At 42.5% G+C, this 21943-nt stretch overlaps 1 protein-coding gene across 1 annotated transcript in view; it reads right to left on the bottom strand.

Moving 5' to 3' along the window:
* The window catches only part of Cplane1 (ciliogenesis and planar polarity effector complex subunit 1), an 86219-nt gene that overhangs the window by 2657 nt on the left and 61619 nt on the right, over positions 1 to 21943 (bottom strand). The window contains exons 37-51 of the mRNA XM_048368241.1: positions 21510 to 21564; positions 20280 to 20384; positions 16910 to 16981; positions 15770 to 15879; positions 15239 to 15437; positions 14668 to 14844; positions 12035 to 12297; positions 11434 to 11512; positions 9545 to 9706; positions 7622 to 7652; positions 7083 to 7214; positions 4287 to 4452; positions 1976 to 2034; positions 1529 to 1700; positions 57 to 184 (exon numbers count right to left, since the gene is read on the bottom strand). Coding sequence (XP_048224198.1) covers positions 57 to 184; positions 1529 to 1700; positions 1976 to 2034; positions 4287 to 4452; positions 7083 to 7214; positions 7622 to 7652; positions 9545 to 9706; positions 11434 to 11512; positions 12035 to 12297; positions 14668 to 14844; positions 15239 to 15437; positions 15770 to 15879; positions 16910 to 16981; positions 20280 to 20384; positions 21510 to 21564 — 1910 coding nt within the window. The remainder of the gene's footprint in view (positions 1 to 56; positions 185 to 1528; positions 1701 to 1975; positions 2035 to 4286; positions 4453 to 7082; positions 7215 to 7621; positions 7653 to 9544; positions 9707 to 11433; positions 11513 to 12034; positions 12298 to 14667; positions 14845 to 15238; positions 15438 to 15769; positions 15880 to 16909; positions 16982 to 20279; positions 20385 to 21509; positions 21565 to 21943) is intronic.

Raw genomic sequence — 21943 nt, forward strand, 5'->3', positions numbered from 1 at the left:
CCTGGCCACGAGGAGAACTAGGCCCACAGCCAAGGGTCACGCGCATACAGTCTTACCATGCGGCCAAGGGGAGCCTTGAAGTTGCCCCAGAGGCCCTGGCCTCCGAGGAGGGCGTGGCTTGGACACCCGTGTGACTTTTGCTTGGTGACTCCTCACTGGGAAGTTGTGCCTGTGTGGATTCTCCCTGCAGGTGAAGATCGCACCATTAGTGTACTTCTAAAATCTCTCTCATCGGAGATAATTTTTTTTCCAGTCCTGGGGCTTGGACTCAGGGCCTGAGCACTGTCCCTGGCTTCTTTTTGCTCAAGGCTAGCACTCTGCCACTTGAGCCACAGCGCCCCCTCTGGCCTTTTCTGTGTTTGTGGTGCTGAGGAATCGAACCCTGGGCTTCGTCCATGCTAGGCAAGCTCTCTACCACTAAGCTACATTCCAGAGTTGGTACTTGGTTTTGAACTCAGAAAGAACCTTGTGCTTGCTTGCTCTCTCAGCTCATGCTCTATTTAAGCCACACCGCCAGCCGGCTTTTTTACTGGTGATTTTTTGGAGATAAGAGTCTCGTGGGTTTTTCTGCCTGGGCTAGCCTCAAACCTCCATCCTCCATATCTCAGGCCTCCTGTGCAGTTTAGGACTGTAGGCCTGAGCCACTGGAGCCTGGCTTCATTAATTCTTTTCAAAGAAATGTTTATTATCTATCTGTTCATTTAATCCTACATATATTTGGCAGCTACTTACATACTTAATGCCCTGTTTTATTTTTAAAAGGCTCCAAGGAGCCTTGAGTATTTTCAGCAAATTCAAAACTACTCACAAGTGTGTAGGTTTTGTTGGCAGCACTACTTTTAGGCTCTTATATAACATAATTATGTTTATAACTATAAGTCAAAGTAATTTTTAGCAACCCAGTACTGCCAATTCATGTTTACTAAATGCATTGTCCACCAACAGATATAATATGGCTTGTGTTAGCCACATGCAAGAAATTTTGCACTTGTGTACCTTAGCATTCCATATTTAATAAATTCTACCTAATGACTCAGCTAGTCCCACTGCAGGTGCATAGTACAATAATAAGGTGACGTGAACAATCGTATCTGTAAGCGCGCAGACATCACTGTTTGTCCAGAAGTAGCTGTTTCTGCCAGGGTGAAGACAGGTGGAGAAACAGGGCGAGAAGTTAGGATGAAAATTGTAGAAGCAAATCCCAACAACAAAGGAGTAAGCGGATGCCACGTTTATGCAGGTATACATGAGTGCCGTTACAGCCTAGTTAGAAATTTAATGCCATATTTGCCTTTTTCTTCAGTGATCCTATAAATCTCTATTTCCTTGTTTTACCATCCTAAGTAGGGTGCACACAAGCCCACACAACTTGGGTAACAAAAGGGCTACATTTATCAAGTTTGATGCTATTCTATGAAATGACACAGCGTGCATTGTGCTACCTCCTTGGAGAAGATCGCTGCGGCTGCCTGGAGCTCTGGGCGGGGCTTCTCTGGGCGGGGCTTCTCTGGGCGGGGCTTCTCTGGGCGGGGCTTCTCTGGGCGGGGCTTCGCTGGGCCAGGCTGCTCCGGGTCGGGCTGCGCCTGCCAGGCCGGGGTTTCTGTGCACTGGCCGGCAGCGGTACAGACTCTGAGAGCAGTTCATTCATCAGACTGTACGCTTGTGAGATTCTACAGCTGTAGTGGGCAGAGAGCAGCAACCTGCCAAGAATGAAACCGGCACTGAGGGAGCGCGATGCGTGCGCTGTGGCTGAAGGGCTTTCTCGCCACCGCGGGACGGTACGCGTACCACCCAGGGCCCGGGTGGCATTTCCCAGAGGCGCGCGCTTATCTGTGCTGCTAAACGGACATAGCAACTTTCATAGAAGTAGCAAAAATGGAATGGCAAAACGGAAAACATGGGAAGCAAGCAACTGGGAGGTTGTGTGCGCGGCTCCCGACCGCGCAGGCGCGGTGGGAGTCGCCGCCCCACCTACCTGTCCTTATCGCGCTTCATCTTCTGCCTCAGCCGGATTTGCCTGGAAGTCAGGTAAAACTGCAAGAAACAACCAGTTCATTCATTACTGAGCCCAGGAACAGTGCCAAACAAGGCGGTGTTTTGATAAAACTTCTCATCCTGATATAAAACATACTTACATTGAGTTAAAGCATCCCTTAATCAAAAGGTCCAGTTTAATATGTGCAATATAAAATCGACAAGTACCTCAAACAGCATAATAGCACATTGCAACCGTTGCTTATGGCCGTTGGAGGGGAACACGTCCCCGCACACCCAGCAGCCCCGGAGGTCCCCATCTGTCTGCCAAGCTCACCAGGAAAATGTAATGTAAGCACCAGACTGTGCTGCCCAGATACGGGAACGTGAGTCGCACACTTTAAATGGCAGTTCACCTCCCTTGTGAAAGCAGCTGGTACGGAAGCTCACAGAATTTACTCCTAATGATGCTTTCAAAACCATCTGCTATTAGTATTTTACTTCAGGTTACAAAGTAATAAACGTTGATTATTATCTAAACATACATATTTCATAATGCTATGACTACCAAAGTAACACTACTTTGTTTCACCCTTTGATTTGTAATTTATTTTATTTTTTGTGATATTAGAGGTTGAACCCATTGTTTAACCCTTTTTTGTTGGTTGTGACACTTGAACCCAGGGCCCAGGCACTGTCCCTAAGCTTTTTCCTTCAAGGTTAGTTCTCCACCACTTTGAACCACAGCTCCACTTCCCATTTTCTGGTGGCTAATTGGAGCTAAGAGCCTCAAGGACTTTCTCACCTGGACTGGCTTTGAACTGTGATCCTCAGATTTCAGCCTCCTGAGTAGCTAAGATTACAGGTCTGAGCCTCCAGAGTACAACTTGTTTAAACTTTTGAAGATAAAAACATTCCTTATCTGGCCATGAAAATGTTCATGTACATGAGTTTTGTGTAATTTTTGTAGGTAACTTACGGAAAAGATGAAGTCTAAAAAATGGCTTTAATGAGCCAGGTGCTGGAATTGGAGATAGGAAGATTAGTTTGAGGTCAGCCCAAGCAAACACTTAACAAGATGCTACCTTAAGGAACAAGGTAGAGCCAGATGCCAGTGGCTCCCGCCTATAATCCTAGCTATTCAGGAGGCTGAGATCTGAGGATAGAGGTTTGGAGCTGGTTGGCACAGGCATGAAAGTCCATGAAACTCTTATTTCCAATGAACCAGCAAAATGCCAGACTAGAGGTGTGGCTCGAGTGGTATCAGCCATGAACAAACCATCTGAGATGTACAAGGTCTTTTTAGTTCAGCCCTGGTACTAGTACAAAAACAAAACAACAACAATAAAAAATCAAAGTGGGGTGGTGATGCCTGCCTCAGTCCCATCTACTCAGGAGGCAACATTTAAGAGATGGTCGTCAGCCCAGATCCGGGCAAGAGAAAAACAAAAACGAGCACAACAAGGGTGCCAGCTTAATTAGCGGATCTGCAAGCACAAGTCCCTGAGTTTAAACCCAGCACCACCAAGAGTTCAGCTAAGTTTTTGTTTTTGTTTGTTTTTTTTTGGCCAGTCCTGGGCCTTGGACTCAGGGCCTGAGCACCATCCCTGGCTTCTTCCCGCTCAAGGCTAGCACTCTGCCACCTGAGCCACAGCGCCCCTTCTGGCCGTTTTCCATATATGTGGTGCTGGGGAATGGAACCGAGAGCTTCATGTGTACGAGGCAAGCACTCTTGCCACTAGACCGTATTCCCAGCCCTCAGCTAAGTTTTAATACATACACAATTGTCAGTTCAACTGCCTCTGACTCACCAAAAATCAAAGGAATACTTTCAATTTCAGTCACTCAACCTCCTCATTTGCTTAAATGCAACACTATAATTAGCCAACGGGAGAAAATTAAGATGGTTCAATAGAACATGGTCTGCACAATATCCTGTCACCTTAAGTAAAACATTAAGTTTCCTATCTCCTACAATAAACATTACATACAAATTATGTTCATGTTTCTTGACTATTTGCCAGGAGAAAAGTACAACATACATTATGAGGCAATTCCATGACTCTCATTTTTTTTTTTTTTTTTTTTTTGCCAGTCCTGGGGCTTGGACTCAGGACCTGAGCACTGTCCCTGGCTTCTTTTTGCTCAAGGCTAGCACTCTACCACTTGAGCCACAGCGCCACTTCTGGCTTTTTCTATATATGTGGTGCTGAGGAATCGAACCCAGCGCTTCCTATATACGAGGCAAACACTCTACCACTAGGCCATATTCCCAGCCCCCAATTCCATGACTCTTGACACTGCAGACTTACTGGATCACTTCTGGGACAGAAAGGGTCATGTTCCTGGCCCCTCTTTTTGGCCAGCTGAGTCAAGTACTCTGCCATTCTTTCTTTCTGTTTCCTTTTCATCCAAATTCGAATCTCTCTTTTCTCCGTCTCAGTTCGTTGTGGGCATCTGCCAGAAGAGTGCTGAATCCTGGGAAATTAAAACCAAGGGGGCGTCGCTGGCTTCTCCATTCGTCATGGAGGCAGGGGTTCTGGCTTGTCATTTGGAAACTCGGTGCCGTCTTGAAAGACAGTGCACTCCTAAGATCTCCAGTCATCTGTCCTCGGGACACCCGAGACTACTGTCTCACAAAGGCTATCAGCACTTTCTTCTTACCCAGGTCTTTTCTTTCTAAGTAGCATGCACACTCACTCACCATCAGTACTAAGGTCTTACTTTGGACTTCCTTATAGATAACCCATTCCCTGGAGTAGAGTGCCAGCCGCTCCCCAGCATATAACACAGGGAGACTTCTTTCTGAGTCTCTGTCCCATCCCCAGGCCAGCGAGGCTTGCTCAGTCACCGCGGGTGGCGGAAATATTATGACTGACCCATTTTTTCAAGATTCAGGAGACTTTGTAGGAGATGCAGGCCTGTGGCTTCCCATTGGCCTGGCCAGATACTCCTGGAACTACACTAACCTGCTGAGGCTCCATCTCTCTAACTCTCTCCTCCCCTCTCACAGGTATTTCCCCACGAGTCTCTTCTACATCAGTCCCATCATGGCTTCTGCCTCTGGGGAAGGTGAACTAACAGTGAACTCGAGTGATCAGAAAGGGTGGTAAGATAGGGGGTTCGAGAAGACACCACACATATACAGACACCACACTGGTGAGAAGTGTCACCCGCAGTGATACATGGCTTATCCTCAACACTGGTTCTCCTTCTGAGTCTGTAGCTGGGGATAACTATGCCAGGCAGTGCCCCAAATAAAACCTTGCACTCAAATCTGTAAAGAGCTTGCTTGGCAGACCTTTCACCATCGCGGCCTGTTTCTGGAGGAATCGTGTCCCATGTGACTCTAAGGGGAAGGGATTCCTGAAGCTTGTACTTTCCTCCGGAGTGAACCTAATGTACCATTGCCCTTCACTCGTTTTGCTTTCAACTGTTCGTTGCATAAATAAAGTTGTAACAAACATGGAACATGACAAAATGCTGAGATCTATGCGCCCTTCTACCTAAACCCTGAGTAGAAGTGATCTCTGTGCCCCCAGCATGGGGTCAGATGCCATTAGCACTGTCATCTGCATGATGGCTGGACTCCATCTTTACACTGCTCCCTCCCTTTTCCTTCACAAGTTTTTCTCCAAATAAAGCTTTTTCATTTGGGTATCTGCTTCTCAAAGGACTTTAAGGCCAATATATGCCCAATGTTATCCCCTGACTGGTCTAAGACATATCTACAACTGCACTCAACAACTCGCTGAAGCAATCACTGCCATTCTCCCCTCCTGCAGGCTCCAGTGTTGGTTCGCACGTGTGACCCCCACTCTCCATTCTGACCTGCCATCTTGGGTGTGTGGATGACTCCAGTCATCATCTCACTGCCTCCCATCCTAGCTGGATGCCTCCGCTAGCTTCCTCTACTGCCTCAGCTAAGGTGAACGCGAGTGCCTCTTTTCTCCATCTGAGTAACCCACTCTCTTCAACACACACACTCCAACCACAACTACCTCCTGCCCTTCACTGCCATCACACCTTTGATATTATGGTCTATCCTTCTGCCACATCCTTCTGCCACTTATCAGCCATTATCAGCCATTAGAATTTTGGCATTCCCCTAAGATGCAGATCAAATCTCAGGACTGGGAACATGGCCTTCTCACACTGACATTCTTCCCTGGACTCCCATGCATATTGACTTACCTTGGTCTCCATTCAAGACTAGAAACCACATTTTATCTTTGTTCTAATTCTTGGCACTTAATAGACATTGATTACATATTCATGACACATTTATTAATATCAGAAAAAAGAGTATTTGAAGATAACTAAATGTGTAGAAATTTAGGATTCACATGCTCTTAATATATGACTATAATACTGCTATTTCAGTTTTTAAAACCTTTTCCTCTTTTTTGTTCTCTGTTTTCTGGTAACAGCTTTTTAAGTTTGAAGGAAATATAGTGCATGCTCATTTTCACCGAGGTAGTAAGTAGAATTGAACTAGGAAATAACAAGGACAACTAAATTTCATAAGGTTGACTCCCCTATCCCATCTTGACATGTGACCCAGTGTGGCCTCACATTTGCAATCCTCCTGCCTCTACCTCCTAAGTGCTGGGAATACAGGCATCACCACTGCGCCTGGCAAGGCTATTTTATATAAACAAGCCAAGAAATGATCAATTTCAGGGGAGCATGGGGAAAGGCAGTCTTCATTCTAGCCATGAAAGGCTCTTCTAAAAGGAATATTTTAGCCTGAAGTTCCATGGAAGAGCTGTTACACGTATAATCTAAGGGTTGAAATTAGAGAATTAAAGTACCATGAACTAAATCATTAGCTTCTTCAACAAATAGGACTAATAGTTGTGCAGTGATGAGACCTGGAAGTCTCAGAGGCTACAAATGTGCTGTTTCCTATGCACATTGTGGGGAAAGGAGGGGGACAACACAAGTACTTCACAAAATGCTCTAGGCAGAAAACATGTGTTCTGAGCTTCAGATCCTTATCATAAACATCGAATTATGGACAATTTTGAACATGAGAAATCAACAGGGCTGGGGAGTAGCTCAGTAGTACAGCACTTGCATGGCAGTGCAGGAGCCTGGCTTCCTACCTTGAAATATTCCTCGCTTGTTGTTCCGTTAATCCAAGCTCCTCACTGGAAACTCCACTGTTTGTTATAAGGTCATCAATAATGTCAGCGATGTCAGTCAGTCCTGTTGTCTGCAGTGCATCTACTGAAACACTTCAATTGCAAATGTCATTTGAGGAATATATAATCACATACAACTCAATTACAGTAAGCAAAAATGAACATGGTACACAATGCCTTTCTAGAACATAAAATGGACACAGAGTGATAAACACATCTACTCTTCTATTTCTACAATTCTGGTATTTCCCAGTGCAAAAAAAATGTAGCAAAGACAGTCTCCCATTCTTATTACCAACGACGGAACAGCAAGGGATATAACTTAGCACTTCTCAGTTCCTTAAAACACCCCATTCCCAATGGAATCTCACTGTGTTCCTTTAAATCACAAAAAGATGTGAATTCCACAGTTTACATTCACTGGAACAACAGAATTCCCAGAACACATTATTTAGACCCAAGTTTAAGTAAAATCACAAATTAACTCTTAAAATATTTACCTCTCAAGTAATTCAGCACTGTTATTCACATCTAAAAAATAAATTATTAATAAAAATTTTAGGTTAGGTATTTTAGCCAGTTTATTAATCAGATTTAGAAATGATATAATCAGAATGAAATAAATTTAAACCTGTACATTGATTTTAAAATATATTTATTTAGCATATTTATCCTTCTATAAAAATGCTGTTTGGGGGCTGGGAATGTGGCTTAGTACTAGAGCACTGCCTTGGATGCACGAAGCCTTGGGTTCTATTCCTCAGCACCACATAAACAGAAAAGGCAAGAAGTGGTACTGTGGCTCAAGTGGTAGAGTGCTAGCCTTGAGCAAAAAGCCAGGGACAGCACTCAGGCCCTGAGTCCAAGCCCTAGAACTGGCAATAAATAAATAAATAAATATTTTTAAAAATGCTGCTTGGTGGTGAGTATGTCTACACTGAGATCGTGAGTTTTCTGTCCTGTATATGATGTAGAATGTGCTTCAGCAAGTGCATCTGCTCTTCTTTAGTATATAAAATAGACTACTATAATGTACCTTACTTCAATAAAAGTTAATAATATAACAGCTAAATCCTGTGATCAGAAAATAACACATGCTTGAAAATATATATTTGAGGGCTGGGAATATGGCCTAGTGGCAAGAGAGCTTGCCTGGTATACATGAGGCCCTGGGTTCGATTCCCCAGCACCACATATACAGAAAATGGCCAGAAGTGGCGCAGTGGCTCAAGTGGCAGAGTGCTAGCCTTGAGCAAAAGGAAGCCAGGGACAGTGCTCAGGCCCTGAGTCCAAGCCCTGGGACTGGCCAAAAAAAAAAAAAAAAAAAATATATATATATATATATATTTGAAGTTAAAGACACAGTTTGCTTGGAAGAATGAGATCTAAAGAACAGTTTTTGAGGCATTTCTACTTCCAAAAAATTCTTTTTTCAGGACTAGCACTTGACCATTTGAACCAAGTCTGCAGTTCTGCCTTTCCAATATTAATTACAGAGTATTAAACAAAACAATCTATTCAGTCATTTTATTTATATATGTATTTAATTTTAGATATATTTCATTTGTTATACTTGCCAGTCCTAGAGTTGAACTTTTCAGGTTTATAAGCATACACTAAACAAGAGAGATCAATATTTTAATGTATCCATCTTTACATGGACTAAACAGCAACTACTATGCTCTATTATTCATAGGGTAAAGCATACTCAGTAGGACTAAAGGATGCTTTTGTTTGCTGCCTTCAAATGAGAGGGAACCAAAGATAGCACTAAAACTTTGCTCAACATGGTAAACACAATGAAGATGGTAACAGGTCAGGCTTTAAGCAGGACCATGCATGCAATACAGCAATGTCTATATAGGAGAGACTTAATAAACACCAGTATTGTATTTTCAGGTTAAAAATTTTTTAAAAGTCACAACTGTCAGAGTTAGAAATTTTCCTTTTTTGTAAAAATATTATAGTCTACTCAGGAGGCTGAGATTTGAGGATTACGGTTTGAAGCCAGCCTAGGCAGAAAAGTCTGTGAGACTCTTATCTCCAATAAACTATGCAAAAAAACTGGAAGTGGCGCTACAGCTCAAGTGGTAGAGGGCTTGCCTTGAGCAAAAAAGCTTAGGGACAGCATCCAGGCCAAGTTCAAGCCCCAGGACCAGAAAAAAAAATTATAGTAATTCCACTTGCTGTGTATTTCATATAAAATGTGCCAGAGATACACTACATGGTTGAAGTATATCTTTTGAAGTTCTTCATGCGAAATGGCACAAGTTTTTATTTCCCTTCCCTGAAATATTAGAAAATGACGTCACAGATCCTTCCTGACTATATTCCCAACAGACACAGTTGAGTAATACTCTAGTGCAGAATAAGCATGTAAGCAAAATAAGCAGAATAAGGATGTAACGAGCAAAGGCCAATACCGGAAGCAGAGTGCCGGGCACTGGAGAGGCTGACCACCGACTCCGCAGAAGGAAACACACACGTTTTTTGACTGGAATGATTTTCTGTTACTGAAAACTCAGTTTCTGAAGAAACCTCTTTATCACTTTGATCTTGCCCATCCATGTGAGTCGGGAAATGCTCTGATTCAGAATACATATGACAATTAAAAGAAAAAGAAGAAAAAAGGAAGATAGTAGGGAAAAATGCAGCAATTGTTAATAACTCCACAGGGCAACACAGATGTAAGAAATTTGCAACATACTATTCTAAGAGTTCTATATAAAGTAAGCTAATTTGATATGAAACTTAAACTGAAACCCATAGTAAAAACAAACATAATTAAATTTAAGAAAGAAAATACAAGAAACCATAATAAGAGAACAGGATAGGCACTTTCAGATATTAAAATTACAACCAAGTGGTGAAACAGTGAAGACACATAGTAGAAGAGAGGGTTGGGAAAGCAGAATGCAGATCTGAGGAAATCACCACGAGTGAAACTTTGGAAGAATCATTCAGAGTAAAGACCTTTCTAAACCTTAGGTTTTGGCTTTATATATTTGCTTCTTACATATTTACATTATTTGAATTTAGAAAGCTTAAAGAATTGTAACCAAACTGACATGAGCATTAATAAAGGAAGCCCTAAAGCTCACTTATGCCTCCCCGTTTTGAGTGTGCTTAGCTTTGAGTGGTTCGCATGGAGGTGTGAGTTAAGCCCACATGACCAGGCGCAGTGGCTCAAGCCTGGAATCCTAGCTATTTTTGAGGTCTTCCCAGGTTCATGAAAGCACCTATCTGGGTGCAGTGACCAACAACTGTCATCTAGAACTACAGGGGAACTGTGGTGCATGTCTGCCACTGCTGCCTCAACAAAGAAAAGTGACAACAGGAGGATCACAGTCCAGGCTAACACATGCAGAGAGTGGAACCCAAAGAGAGAGTGGTGGAATAGCCTAAATGGTAGAGAATCTGCTGAGCAAGCACGAAGCAATGAGCTTGAACTCACGCTAAAAAGGGAAAAAGGGAAACAAATTCATGTGGAATTCATATAGGGGTGAGGAATACAAAAGGAAATGTCAAGTTGGGCACTGATGGGTCACTCCTGTAATCCTTAGTGATTCAGGAGGCTGAGATCTGAAGATCAGGGTTCCAAGCCAGCCCAGGTAGGAAAGTCTGAGAGAGTCCTTTTTTTTTTTTTTTTTTTTTTTTGCCAGTCTTGGAGCTTGAACTCAGGGCCTGAGCACTGTCCCTGGCTTCTTTTTGCTCAAGGCTAACACTCTGCCATTTGAGCCACAATGCCACTTCTGGCCATTTTCTATATATGTAGTGCTGAGGAATCGAACCCAGGGCTTCATGTATACGAGGCAGGCACTTTTGCCACTTGGCCATATTCCCAGCCCAGTCTGAGAGACTCTTAACTCCAATTAATCACCAGAAACTCGAAGGAGTGCTGTGGCTCAAAGTGCTAGCTTTGAAAAAAGCTCAGGGATAGTGCCAGGCCCTGAGTTCAAGCCCCACAACCAACCAAAACCAAAACCAAAACAAAACAGAAAAGGAACCATCATACACTTTGAGTACAGATGTAAACTAATGGGAACTTTTTGGAAATCTGTATGGTGGGTGGTTCCTTATAAATTTAAAAATAGACCTATGTTATCACCATGCCATAACACTCTTGGGCTTATATCTAAAGGAAAGCAAATCAATATGTAAGAGAGATACCTGCATACCCATGCGAGTGGGAGGAAAGGATATACTGAGGAACTTTTAACACACATCTAAGAACTAATGCCAAAGTACACATCATCTTATTCCAGTACAAAAACAATGGAAATCAATCAGCCCTTCCAACCCCACCACAAACCTTCTTCAGAAATGCAAATGGTTTTTGAAGCGGTTGGTATTTCAATTTCAGGATCAGAAGACAATTCGATGTGATCCACCTGCAGAAAACATACACGCACACACGCACGTGTGCGCGCACACACACACACAAAAACAATCATTATAAATTTTATACATGATAATTTCCAATTATCATAGCGATTTGACACTAACTCAACAAGTGGAAGCAATGGGATTAAGTTCAATACAAGCTCCATAGTAGGGGTCACAAGGAGGAAGGTTTAACTCATTTGTAGTATGACTGAACCTTTTATGATGCTTCGGAAAACAGCATCACATAATTTTGGAATAGGGAAAGAACCTTTACTACCATGTGGACAAAAAGATTCCAATTATAGATGAGGAAACAAGGCCCAGACTCAGTGACTTTCTTAGAACCAAAACACTGATTTGAACCCAGGTCTTCAAGGACCTATAGTGACAATGGTAATATGTAATATAGTAATAGGATATGGAGGACTATCTGGGATGGCTAGGTCTCAATCCAAATCTAATAACTCAGCTACAAACACAAAAACAAACAACATCCCACCACCCCCTCCAGAATAAAGACCGACTACCTCATGACGATGGAGATGGAGCGTTTCAGGGCTGGGGAAATCCTGCTCGATGTTTTCCGCGATGGCGTGGATGGCTAGGAGCTGCTCGTCGATGTTCCGCAGCTTGGCGGTGAGCTGCTCCAGCCTGCAAGCTGCGGGGCTCGGCGCCCGGGGAACCGCAGGCAGGTTCTGCAGTAGTGTCCCCAGCAGCGAATCTCGAGTGGTGTCTGACGTGGTACTCTGCTCTTTGAAGTGGAATTCTGGTTGAGGCAGAGCTAACATTACTAAAGATAAAATCAGCATGGATTAAAATAAAGGAAGAAGAAGTTATAAATTAGTTTATTTCAAGTCAATATAAGATAATTTCTGAAAACAGGACTTTTTTTCTTTTTTTTCTTGGTTGGTCTGGGGGCTTGAACTCAAGGCTTGGGCACTGTACCTAAGCTCCATGTGCTCACGGTGAGCACTCTACCACTTAAGCCAAAGAACCACTTCTGGCCTTTTCTGTGATTAATTGGAGATAAGAATCTCATGGGCTTTTCTGCCCCAGCTGGCTTCCAACTGCAGTCCTCAGATCTCAGCCTCCTGAGCAGCTAGGATAACACACGTGAGCTACTAACACTTGGCTTGATATCAGTTTTAATATATTCAGAATTTCCATTTCAGCTTAGAAACTTCTGATCACATGCTAGTATCACAAGCTTGACACACACAACCTTAAACTTCAATATTTTTATTACTTTTTGAAGTGCTACTTGAAAAGAACACTAGCACACTGTAAAACAGGGCCTAACTTTTGCCATTACGGACACCATATGGGAACTCAGGCAAACAATAAGTCTCTCAAGACCAACGCATGACTTCTCTAACTTGCTGCCTTTTCCATTCCTCACTTAGTGAGCTCGGCCCCCAGCCAGAGGCCCAAGGGTCAAAGTTCCTTTCATTCCTTCAGACACAATGATACCAGGTATTCGTGATTCTACTTTTTGCTCTTGGCGGTGCTGCCATCACAGCCCAATGAGCTTTCTTAATTAACAGCTTCTTCTCTGCCCAAAACTTCTCTGTCTCCAGTGCCTTCATCCTCAACGTCTGAAGGCCTCAGTATGATAGACAAGGACACACAGTATTTTCTCTTAGTCTAAAGCTTCATCGCTTACAATTTCTTCAAACACTGCATTCTACTCCAAGTTCAGTAAGAACTTTCCTTTTCTTTTCTTTTTTTTTTTTTTTTTTGGCCAGTCCTGGGCCCTGGACTCAGGGCCTGAGCACTGTCCCTGGCTTCTTCCCGCTCAAGGCTAGCACTCTACCACCTGAGCCACAGCACCCCTTCTGGCCATTTTCTGTAAACGTGGTGCTGGGGAATCGAACCAAGAGCTTCATGTGTAGGAGGCAAGCACTCTTGCCACTAGGCCATATTCCCAGCCCAGAACTTTCCTTTTCTGAAACTGAGCAAGCTCCCAGTTGGAATGCCCTTTCATTCCCAGAACGCTCCCTTCCTCTAGCGTTTTACTCCGATGCCTCTCCTCCACCAGCTGCAATCCTCTCTGGAGTCAGAGTAGATGCTGTGCTACCCAGGAATCTCACTAGACATCTTTCTGCACTTACCAAGCTATAGCATAAGCCTCCCTTATCTGCCTTGCATTCCCCAGTGGCGCTGCCTGCAAGGCTAACAGCCTGGGATTCCTCTTTTCCTCTTAGCTACCGTATTTAAACTGTAACTTCATGGTGTTTGTTTTTTTTTAAATTATTGTTATATAAAGGTGATATACAGAGGTGTTACAGCTATGGTTATGTAAGTCAGGGAAGCAGTACATTTCTTTTTGGACAATGTCAGCCCTTCCCTCACACTCTCCCAGTTTTCCCTTATAACTTAATGTTTTTAGAATGAGGAGTAGGTTAAAGGAAGAGGATGGTGTCTGCCTCACCTAACACATAAAAGTTTTGTGAAGACCAAATGATGTGACAAAGTGGTCTAAACAACTATATAAACAGCACTCGCTATACATTTTTCAGTCAGTCTATGGTGAGCTTCTCATGAGCAGACAATGGCGAATGCCGGTGTTGGTTAGGGCAGTTGCCTAATCTTCCCCTAGCTACAGTTCTTTATTGTGCTCCCTCCCTCCCGCGTCTTGGCAGCCCGAAGCGTCTTCCCCCATCACTCTCAGTGAAGATTTTATGCACGCAGACTTCAAGTATAAAATACAGACACACACACTCATCATTGGGAAGAGCCCTGACATGTGACAAATGGGGCTTCCAAGTCTGCAGGGTGTGCAGCCGGTGGGTGCAGCCATGACACCTGTGCCTATACACACCCTAAGGGGATGGTTTCCTCCACCATCCTTTCCTAGCAGCTCATGTCCCGATGCCCACTGTGGATCCTACACCGCACACCGTGCAACCTTGTTACTACTTCTAGCAGCTGTGACACCCCGGAGAAGCACTAGGAGTGTGCTGCAGGAAGCCTGTGAGTTCAATGGATCTAACCATTCATAGGCTCTAAGAACTCTAGACTGAGGGAAAATACTCTTCTATTACAACGTTCCCATAAGGTAACATGATTTATGAATATTCTCAGGCATTAATGCTTGTTTCTAACATAGAAATAAGGGACTGAGGGACAGAAGGCTGTGCTATGCATCTGGGTGCGTCACCTTGCTCCTGCTGTTTGGTGGTGGTGGCGGCAGCGGCGGCGGTGGCGGTGGCGGCTACTGCTACAACAGGGAGCTCAGGTACTTCATTGACACCTGCCTTCCAACTCTGCCCATCCAGGCAGCTTGGAGTCACTTCTGCAGGCTCAGGAAATAAATCCACAGTAGAACTGGAAGGTTCTGTCAAGAGTAGAAAAGGCACACAAAAATCAACTCTAAAGTTCTAAACAAAGTGGTTAGAAGACAAACATAAGCAGTCCAAAGCGCAGTGGGTTCTGAGGAGGAAGACTAGCAGATTTGAATAGGGATGCCAATGTTAAGTTTATTTCCAAAATATATTTGTTTAAGAAGTAGGAAAAAGGCCTGGGAATGTGGCTTAGTGGTAGAGTGCTTGCATAGCACTGGGTTTGATTCCTCAGCACTACATAAATAGAAATAGTCCCAAGTGGCGCTGTGGCTCAAATGGTAGAGTGCTAGCTTTGCGCAAAAAGAAGCAAGGGACAGTGCTCAGGTCCTAAGTTCAAGCCCCAGGACTAGAAAAAAGAAAAAGAAAAAGGTAAGATAAAGTTATTACCTTGACTCTCAAGGTCGTGTGGGGTAACAGCGCCCGCGACGGAGGCGGCCATGCAGTGTAACGCTGCGGACGATGGGATGTCCCCGGGCTCACCCTGCAGTCCGCTAGCGCCATCGCCAGCGTCAGGCTCTTCTCCGCCAAGGAATTCCTGCAGGTCAGCAGCTTCAATGTCAACCACCTTTATGTAAGTACGTCCAGCCTGAGTCAAAACACATAAAAATCACTCTTTTTGCCTTTTTGCTTTAGATAGCTACTAGCTATCTAGTAGCTATCGGCTTTCGGCTAGATAGCCAAAAAGAAAAAAAGATCAAATTCCTTATTCTTTTTACTAGAAAGCACAAAGAGCACGTATGGGGAGATGCAGGGAAAGCTGAGGGAGCGTGCAACACTGGTTCTGACTTTTTCTACACGGCTACCCAGAAGAGAGCTGTACTCTCAGTTTGCCCATCCAGTGAAATAACACCGGATGGCCATGGCAGCCTTGGGCACAAAGGTGCTTAGGACTTGGCACACACAAGCCACGTTTGCTACCGTAGGGGGCGGGGAGGGGGACGGAGGCTCCGCTGATGTTTCAGTGGCAAGTTTGACACTTGGAGGCACATCTGGAACCAACAGCTGGGAAATGTCCAAGGGTTCATGTTCTATGAAAAAAAATAAAAGAATCTATAAAATCTCTGTCAATATCCGCAAGTCATTATCTTGATAAAACAAGTTTACAATAAACAGTTGATGAAAATCTAAGTAGGAAATTCATGGGTTTGGATACATGAAAGCAAATTCTACTCTATCATAAGGCCACTCTATAGAGAAATTTATAACTGAATGAAGATGGAGTATCACTTTTATCTTAGGAATGATTCACAAGAATAAAGTGTCTAAAGTACATCAATCATTTGCTATAATTTTCTATTTCCATTTCAGATAGTTAAGTCATGTTTATTTTACTTTGGAAAATTTTAATGAAGCCAGATTTTAGGAAATAAGCCTGTAACTATAATTTTTAAGTTAGTACTGGGTTTGAAGTCAGGGCCATTTGCTGCTGTACCACTTAAAGCACCCGCCCCCACCCCGCACTTTTTGCTTTGGTTACTTTTCAAATAGGGTCTTGATTCTGGCTTAGGACTGTGATTGCACCTAAGTAGTTGGGATTATAGCAGTAAGCCACCCTGCCCAGCTTAACTATACTTAAATTTTTTTCCCAACAGTTACTTGTCATTTAACTACTTATTTCTATTAATAGTTTTAGTATATTAATATATAATATGTATCTGTAACATACTAATTTACTATTATATAACCTTGTTAATATATAATTCATATTCTTTAAAAGTGATTTTCAGAGCTGGGCACTGGTGGGTCACACCTGTAATCCTAGCTACCTAGGAGTTGAGATCTCAGAGTCATGTTTTGAATCCAAATCAGGCAGAAAAGTCTATGAGACTTACTTCCAATTAATTAACAAAAATCCAAAAGCAGAAGTGTGGCTCATTGTGGTAGAGTACCAGCCTTAAAGTTAAAAACCTAAAGGATAGTGCCCAAGCCCTGGATTCAAGCCTCAGTACTGGGAAAACAAACAATAAATAAAGTTGTTCTTAGAAAAATAAAAGACAGGGCTGGGAATATGGCCTAGTGGTAAAAGTGCTCGCCTCAGAAAAATAAAAGACAGCAGACCTGTGGTGGAAGTGCTGGGTTGCTGATTTTTAACACCTTCAAAGACAACTTCTGGAGATACATCCTCTTTGTCTTGTTGTAAATAGGCAAAAAGAAAAATCAGAGAACAATTTCACAAACACAATATCAAATACATGAATGTTAATAATTATATATTGCATATAAAATGATGGGAAGCCGGCTGACAGAGGCTTATTACACCTGTAATCCTAGATCTACAAGAGGCTGAGATCTGAGGATCACAGTTCAAAGCCAGCCCAGGAAGGAAAATCTGTAATATTCTCATCTCTAATTAACCAACAAAAATCTGAAAGTCTAGCTGGAGCACTCAGGCCCTGAGTTCAAGCCCCAGAACTGGCCAAAAATAAATAAATAAATAAATAAATGGAAAGGTCAATTGACAGCTTAACAATTTATTTCTAATCAATTAATAAGCTTTAGATTTCTATTATTATCTATGCCCTAGACTTTACTAGGATCACTCTTAGCAAAGAACCTTCTATCCAGCAATAAGGAAAGCACCTCCAAGGCTTTCTCAAAGACCTGTTCTGACAGGAACATTTAAAAGATATTTTTTCAAGTGTTTATATCATAAATATCACACTCATGCTTAACCTCATGCAGAAAAAAGTAAAAATTAAAACAATGTCTTTTTCTTTAACTAAAGTACTAGAATGCCAAAGTAAAAAAAGTTAGGTAAATCATAAAAACAATGAGAAAAGTCTCTTATGTAGAAAAATTCTCATTAAAGCATTAAATAGCAGGAAAACAGGACTGGGAATGTGGCTTAGTGGTAGAGTGCTTGCCTAGCATGCATGAAGCCCTGGGTTCGATTCCTCAGTAACACATAAACAGAAAAGGCCTGCTAGCCTTGAGCAAAAGAAGCTCAGGGACAGTGCCAGTGCCCAGATCCTGAGTTCAAGCCCTAGGACTGGCAAGAAAAAAAAAAAGCAGGAAAATAATGGATACTTTAAAAAGTGATGGTGGTGCACACCTGTAATCCCAGCACTCAAAAGGCAGAGACAGAAGAAGCACAAGATCAAGGCCAGTACAGGCTACTTAGTACCGCCTCCCCCAACCCCCAAATCCCAAAACTAAAAACAAAAAGAAAAGACTAGGTGCTTCCGGCTCTCATCTATAAACTCAGCTATTTAGGAGGCACAGATTAGGAGACTCTTTCTCAACAAGCAGGGCTTGGGGTTACGTACTTGGGAGGCAAGCCGCATGGGAGGCATAAATGGGTGGATTACAGTTCTGGATGGCTGGGAAAAAAACTAAGAGGCACTACCAAAAAATAGCTAAAGCAAAAGGATCTGAAGGCATCAAATAGTAAAAAAAAAAGTAGCTCTTTTGACAATAAATAACTGGCAGATGTGGAAATTCATGATATATAAGATTATAAAATACAGGTATCCTTGTTATATAAATCTAATTCACTCCTGAAGATATGATGGGTGGTGAAATTTCAGACACCAGGATGCTATAACGCATTTTTTATTTTTTGCCAGTCGTGGGGCTTGGACTCAGGGCCTGAGCACTGCCTGGCTTCTTTTTGCTCAAGGCTAGCACTCTGCCACTTGAACCACAGCACCATTTCTGGCCGTTTTCTGTATATGTGGTGCTGGGGGATCGAACCCAGGGCTTCGTGTATACAAGGCAAGCACTCTTGCCACTCTGCTATATCCCCAGCCCCATAGACTTTAAAGCTGAACTAATACAGGTATGCCTTAAACTTTCCCACGAAATAGAAAAAGATGTATCAATTCCAAACTTGTTTTTTTGAAGCTGGCATCACTCTCATCCAAAAAGCAGGTAGGAAGCAAAGAAAAAAGAGAACTATAGACCAATCTCTCCCATGAACACATAGGTAAAGCTCTTCAATTAAATATTAGCCAACAGAATTCAGCAAGTAATGAAAAGAATGGTATGTGATGATCAAGTAGGTTTCACCCCAGAGATTCAAGGATGGTTTAACATATGTAAATCGATAAGCGTAATATATTAAAAAAAATTACTATGTAAAGCTGTGTGCTGGTGGCTCATGCCTGTAATCTTAGCTACTCAGGCAGCTGAGTGACTATCTGAGGACTGTGGTTCAAAGCCATGGGCAGAAAAGTCCAAGAGATTCTTATCTCCAATTAATAGCAAAAAAACATATGCAGGTATGGCTCAAGTGGTAGAGTGCTACCCTCCAGTGAAAAAGCCAAGCAGGAAAGGAATACTGAGTTCAAGCCTAGGTACCAACATGAACTAAGAAAAAAGAATTACTGTGTAATAGAAAGCACTTTAAACATGATTTTTGAGTTAACATTGGTTTCATTCATTAGTAAGTATTCCCTATGCAAGAATAGAGAGCACAGGTATGAATTACTTTCACACTGCAGCAGAGGTACTGTGGTGTGAGACAACACAGGAAAGATTTCCTTTAGGTGAATGTTTGATAATAATTAGGACAAACCAACCCTAAACCATGAGGACAGGAATAGCTGGACGGTGAGCATTAAGAAAGTACCCAGAGAAGGGGGAATGGTCTGTTTATAACTACATAAGATGCACAAAATAAGACTAAAGCCATATAAAATAGTTGTGTGATAATGGTTAATTTTCATTATTATAGATTACTATGTCATCCAAATGTTTTACAATGGTTTAATGATGCTGTTAAAAGTATTACCAATAATTTCTTTTTTTTTTCCGGTCTCAGGTCTTAAACTCACAGCCTGGGCTATGTCCCTGAGCCTCTTGGTGCTCAAGGCTAGCACTCTACCACTTGAACCACAGCATCATTCCTAGCTTTTTCTGAGTAGTTTATTGGAGATAAAAGTCTCACGGACTTTCCTACCTCTGCTGGCTTCAAACCATGATCCTCAGATCTCGGCCTTCTGAGAAGTTAGGATTACAGGCCTGAGCCACTGGCACCCAGCTATCAATAAATATTTTATAATAAGAACATTAGAGATGATTTAATAGGACTTGAGATGTTTTCTGCAGGTAGTTAAAAGAAACTGTTGGCTACACGTAACAAAGATTACAGTGACATACTTCCTTAAAAAGTTGAGACATCACAGGGAGCAGGTGGCTCAAGCCTGAAATCTAGCTACTCAGGAGGCTGAGATCTGAGGATCACAGTTGGAAGCCAGCCGAGGCAGGAAAGTCCTTGAGACTCTTATCTCAATCAATCACCAGAAACCTGGACGTGGTGCTGTGTGGCTCAAAGGGGTACAGCACTAGCCTTGGACAAAAAAAATTAGGGACAGCATCTAGGCTAGTTCAAGCCTAGTTCAAGCCCCACAACCACGCCCCCCAAAAAAGTTGAGTATCTTAAGTATGTCAAAACACATATGAAAAATAATCTTTAAGTTCATTTTACCTGGATCTGTATTGGTACTTGCATCCTGACTTCCCACAGTTTTCTTTAGTACGGAGGCCATGAAATGCAACCCAGCTGAAGTATTAACATTATCCTGTAGCATTTCTTAAATAGAACAAAACATTGGGAGCAATCACCAAGAAGTCGACATGTTATTGGGGGCCTAGAAGCACAGAAAGTTGAGGGAGGGAGAGGAAGGTGGTGAGATTCCACGACTGTGGATTTTCTGTTCAAGGCAGCATGTGTGCTGAACCATAAGGACACAGTGTTTGGTCTAGGAACCTAGGCCTCCCTCTGCTCATGAAGACCCACCAGCTATGAAACAGGGAGGTTATAGGGTTAGATTTTTGTTCCAGAAAAATTACTGCTGTCTTGTGTGGAAAAGAGATTTGCGTAGATAAAACTGAAGTCAGGCAGTCAATTGGATGAGATTATTATTATTTTTATTTTTATTTTTTGCCAGTCCTGGGCCTTGAACTCAGGGCCTGAGTACTGTCCCTGGCTTCCTTTTTCTCAAGGCAAGCACTCTGCCACTTGAGCCACAGCACCATTTCTGGCTGTTTTCTATATATGTGGTGCTGGGGAATTGAACCTAGGGCTTCATGTATACGAGGCAAGCACTCTTGGCACTAGGCCATATTCCCAGCCCTGGATGAAATTATTGCAGCAGTTCAGGGATGAGAAAGAATAAATTTCAGAATAATAGTCAGGTAGGCAAAACTAGTCACTGGCTGGGTGAAAGGAGAAAGGGAAGGCAAAACTCAGAATGATACATGCTGTTTTGGTTAGATTAGTATTACAGAAACAGAGATATAGGAGAAAAAAAATAGACTTCATAGGCTATTAACTCCAAGTAGGGCAATCCCAATGTACTGTGTTCGTAAATTGACCTGTTGAATTGAAACCCCTTTGTACAACTGCTTAAAATTAATAAAAACAAAAATTTAAAAACCCTCAGTATCACAAAAATAAATTGGCAAGAAAAAGGATTATAGCATGACTATGCTTCAATAAAACTTGATTTAGAAAAACAAGCTGGCGAGATACTGCCTTCAAGCCATCGTCTGTCAACCATGGCTCTAGTGGCTGTAATTTCACAGCACACACCTCCACGACTTCTCATCAAGCATAACATGGGGACAACTGACTCATTTTTATGTTGTACCTAATTCTAGAAAGTTAATTTTTAACCCCTCCACATACATTAGCATTAATCAGAAACACACATACCATAAGCAACGTTGAAATGTTCCAAAGGCTGAGAAGCATGACATTCTTGTTGTTCCTATATAAATCCCAAATGATCAATATAAAATTAGTTCAAAGATATTTACTACTCTGGAAAAAATGGTCAATAACCATGTGAATTAAATTCTTAGAAACAGGTTCCATTCTATCGCTGATAGAACAAATAATTATTCTATCAAGTTCCTTACTCCTTAACAGTAACTCTACAAGAGTTAGTTCAGGGGCTGGGGATATGGCCTAGTGGCAAGAGTGCTTGCCTCCCATACATGAAGCCCTAGGTTCGATTCCCCAGCACCACGTTTACAGAAAATGGCCAGAAGGGGTGCTGTGGCTCAGGTAGCAGAGTGCTAGCCTTGAGCAAAAAGAAGCCAGGGACAGTGCTCAGGCCCTGAGTCCAAGGCCCAGGATCGGCCAAA

This window comes from Perognathus longimembris, chromosome 19 (assembly GCF_023159225.1).
Source record: "Perognathus longimembris pacificus isolate PPM17 chromosome 19, ASM2315922v1, whole genome shotgun sequence".
NCBI classification, from domain to species: Eukaryota; Metazoa; Chordata; class Mammalia; order Rodentia; family Heteromyidae; genus Perognathus; species Perognathus longimembris.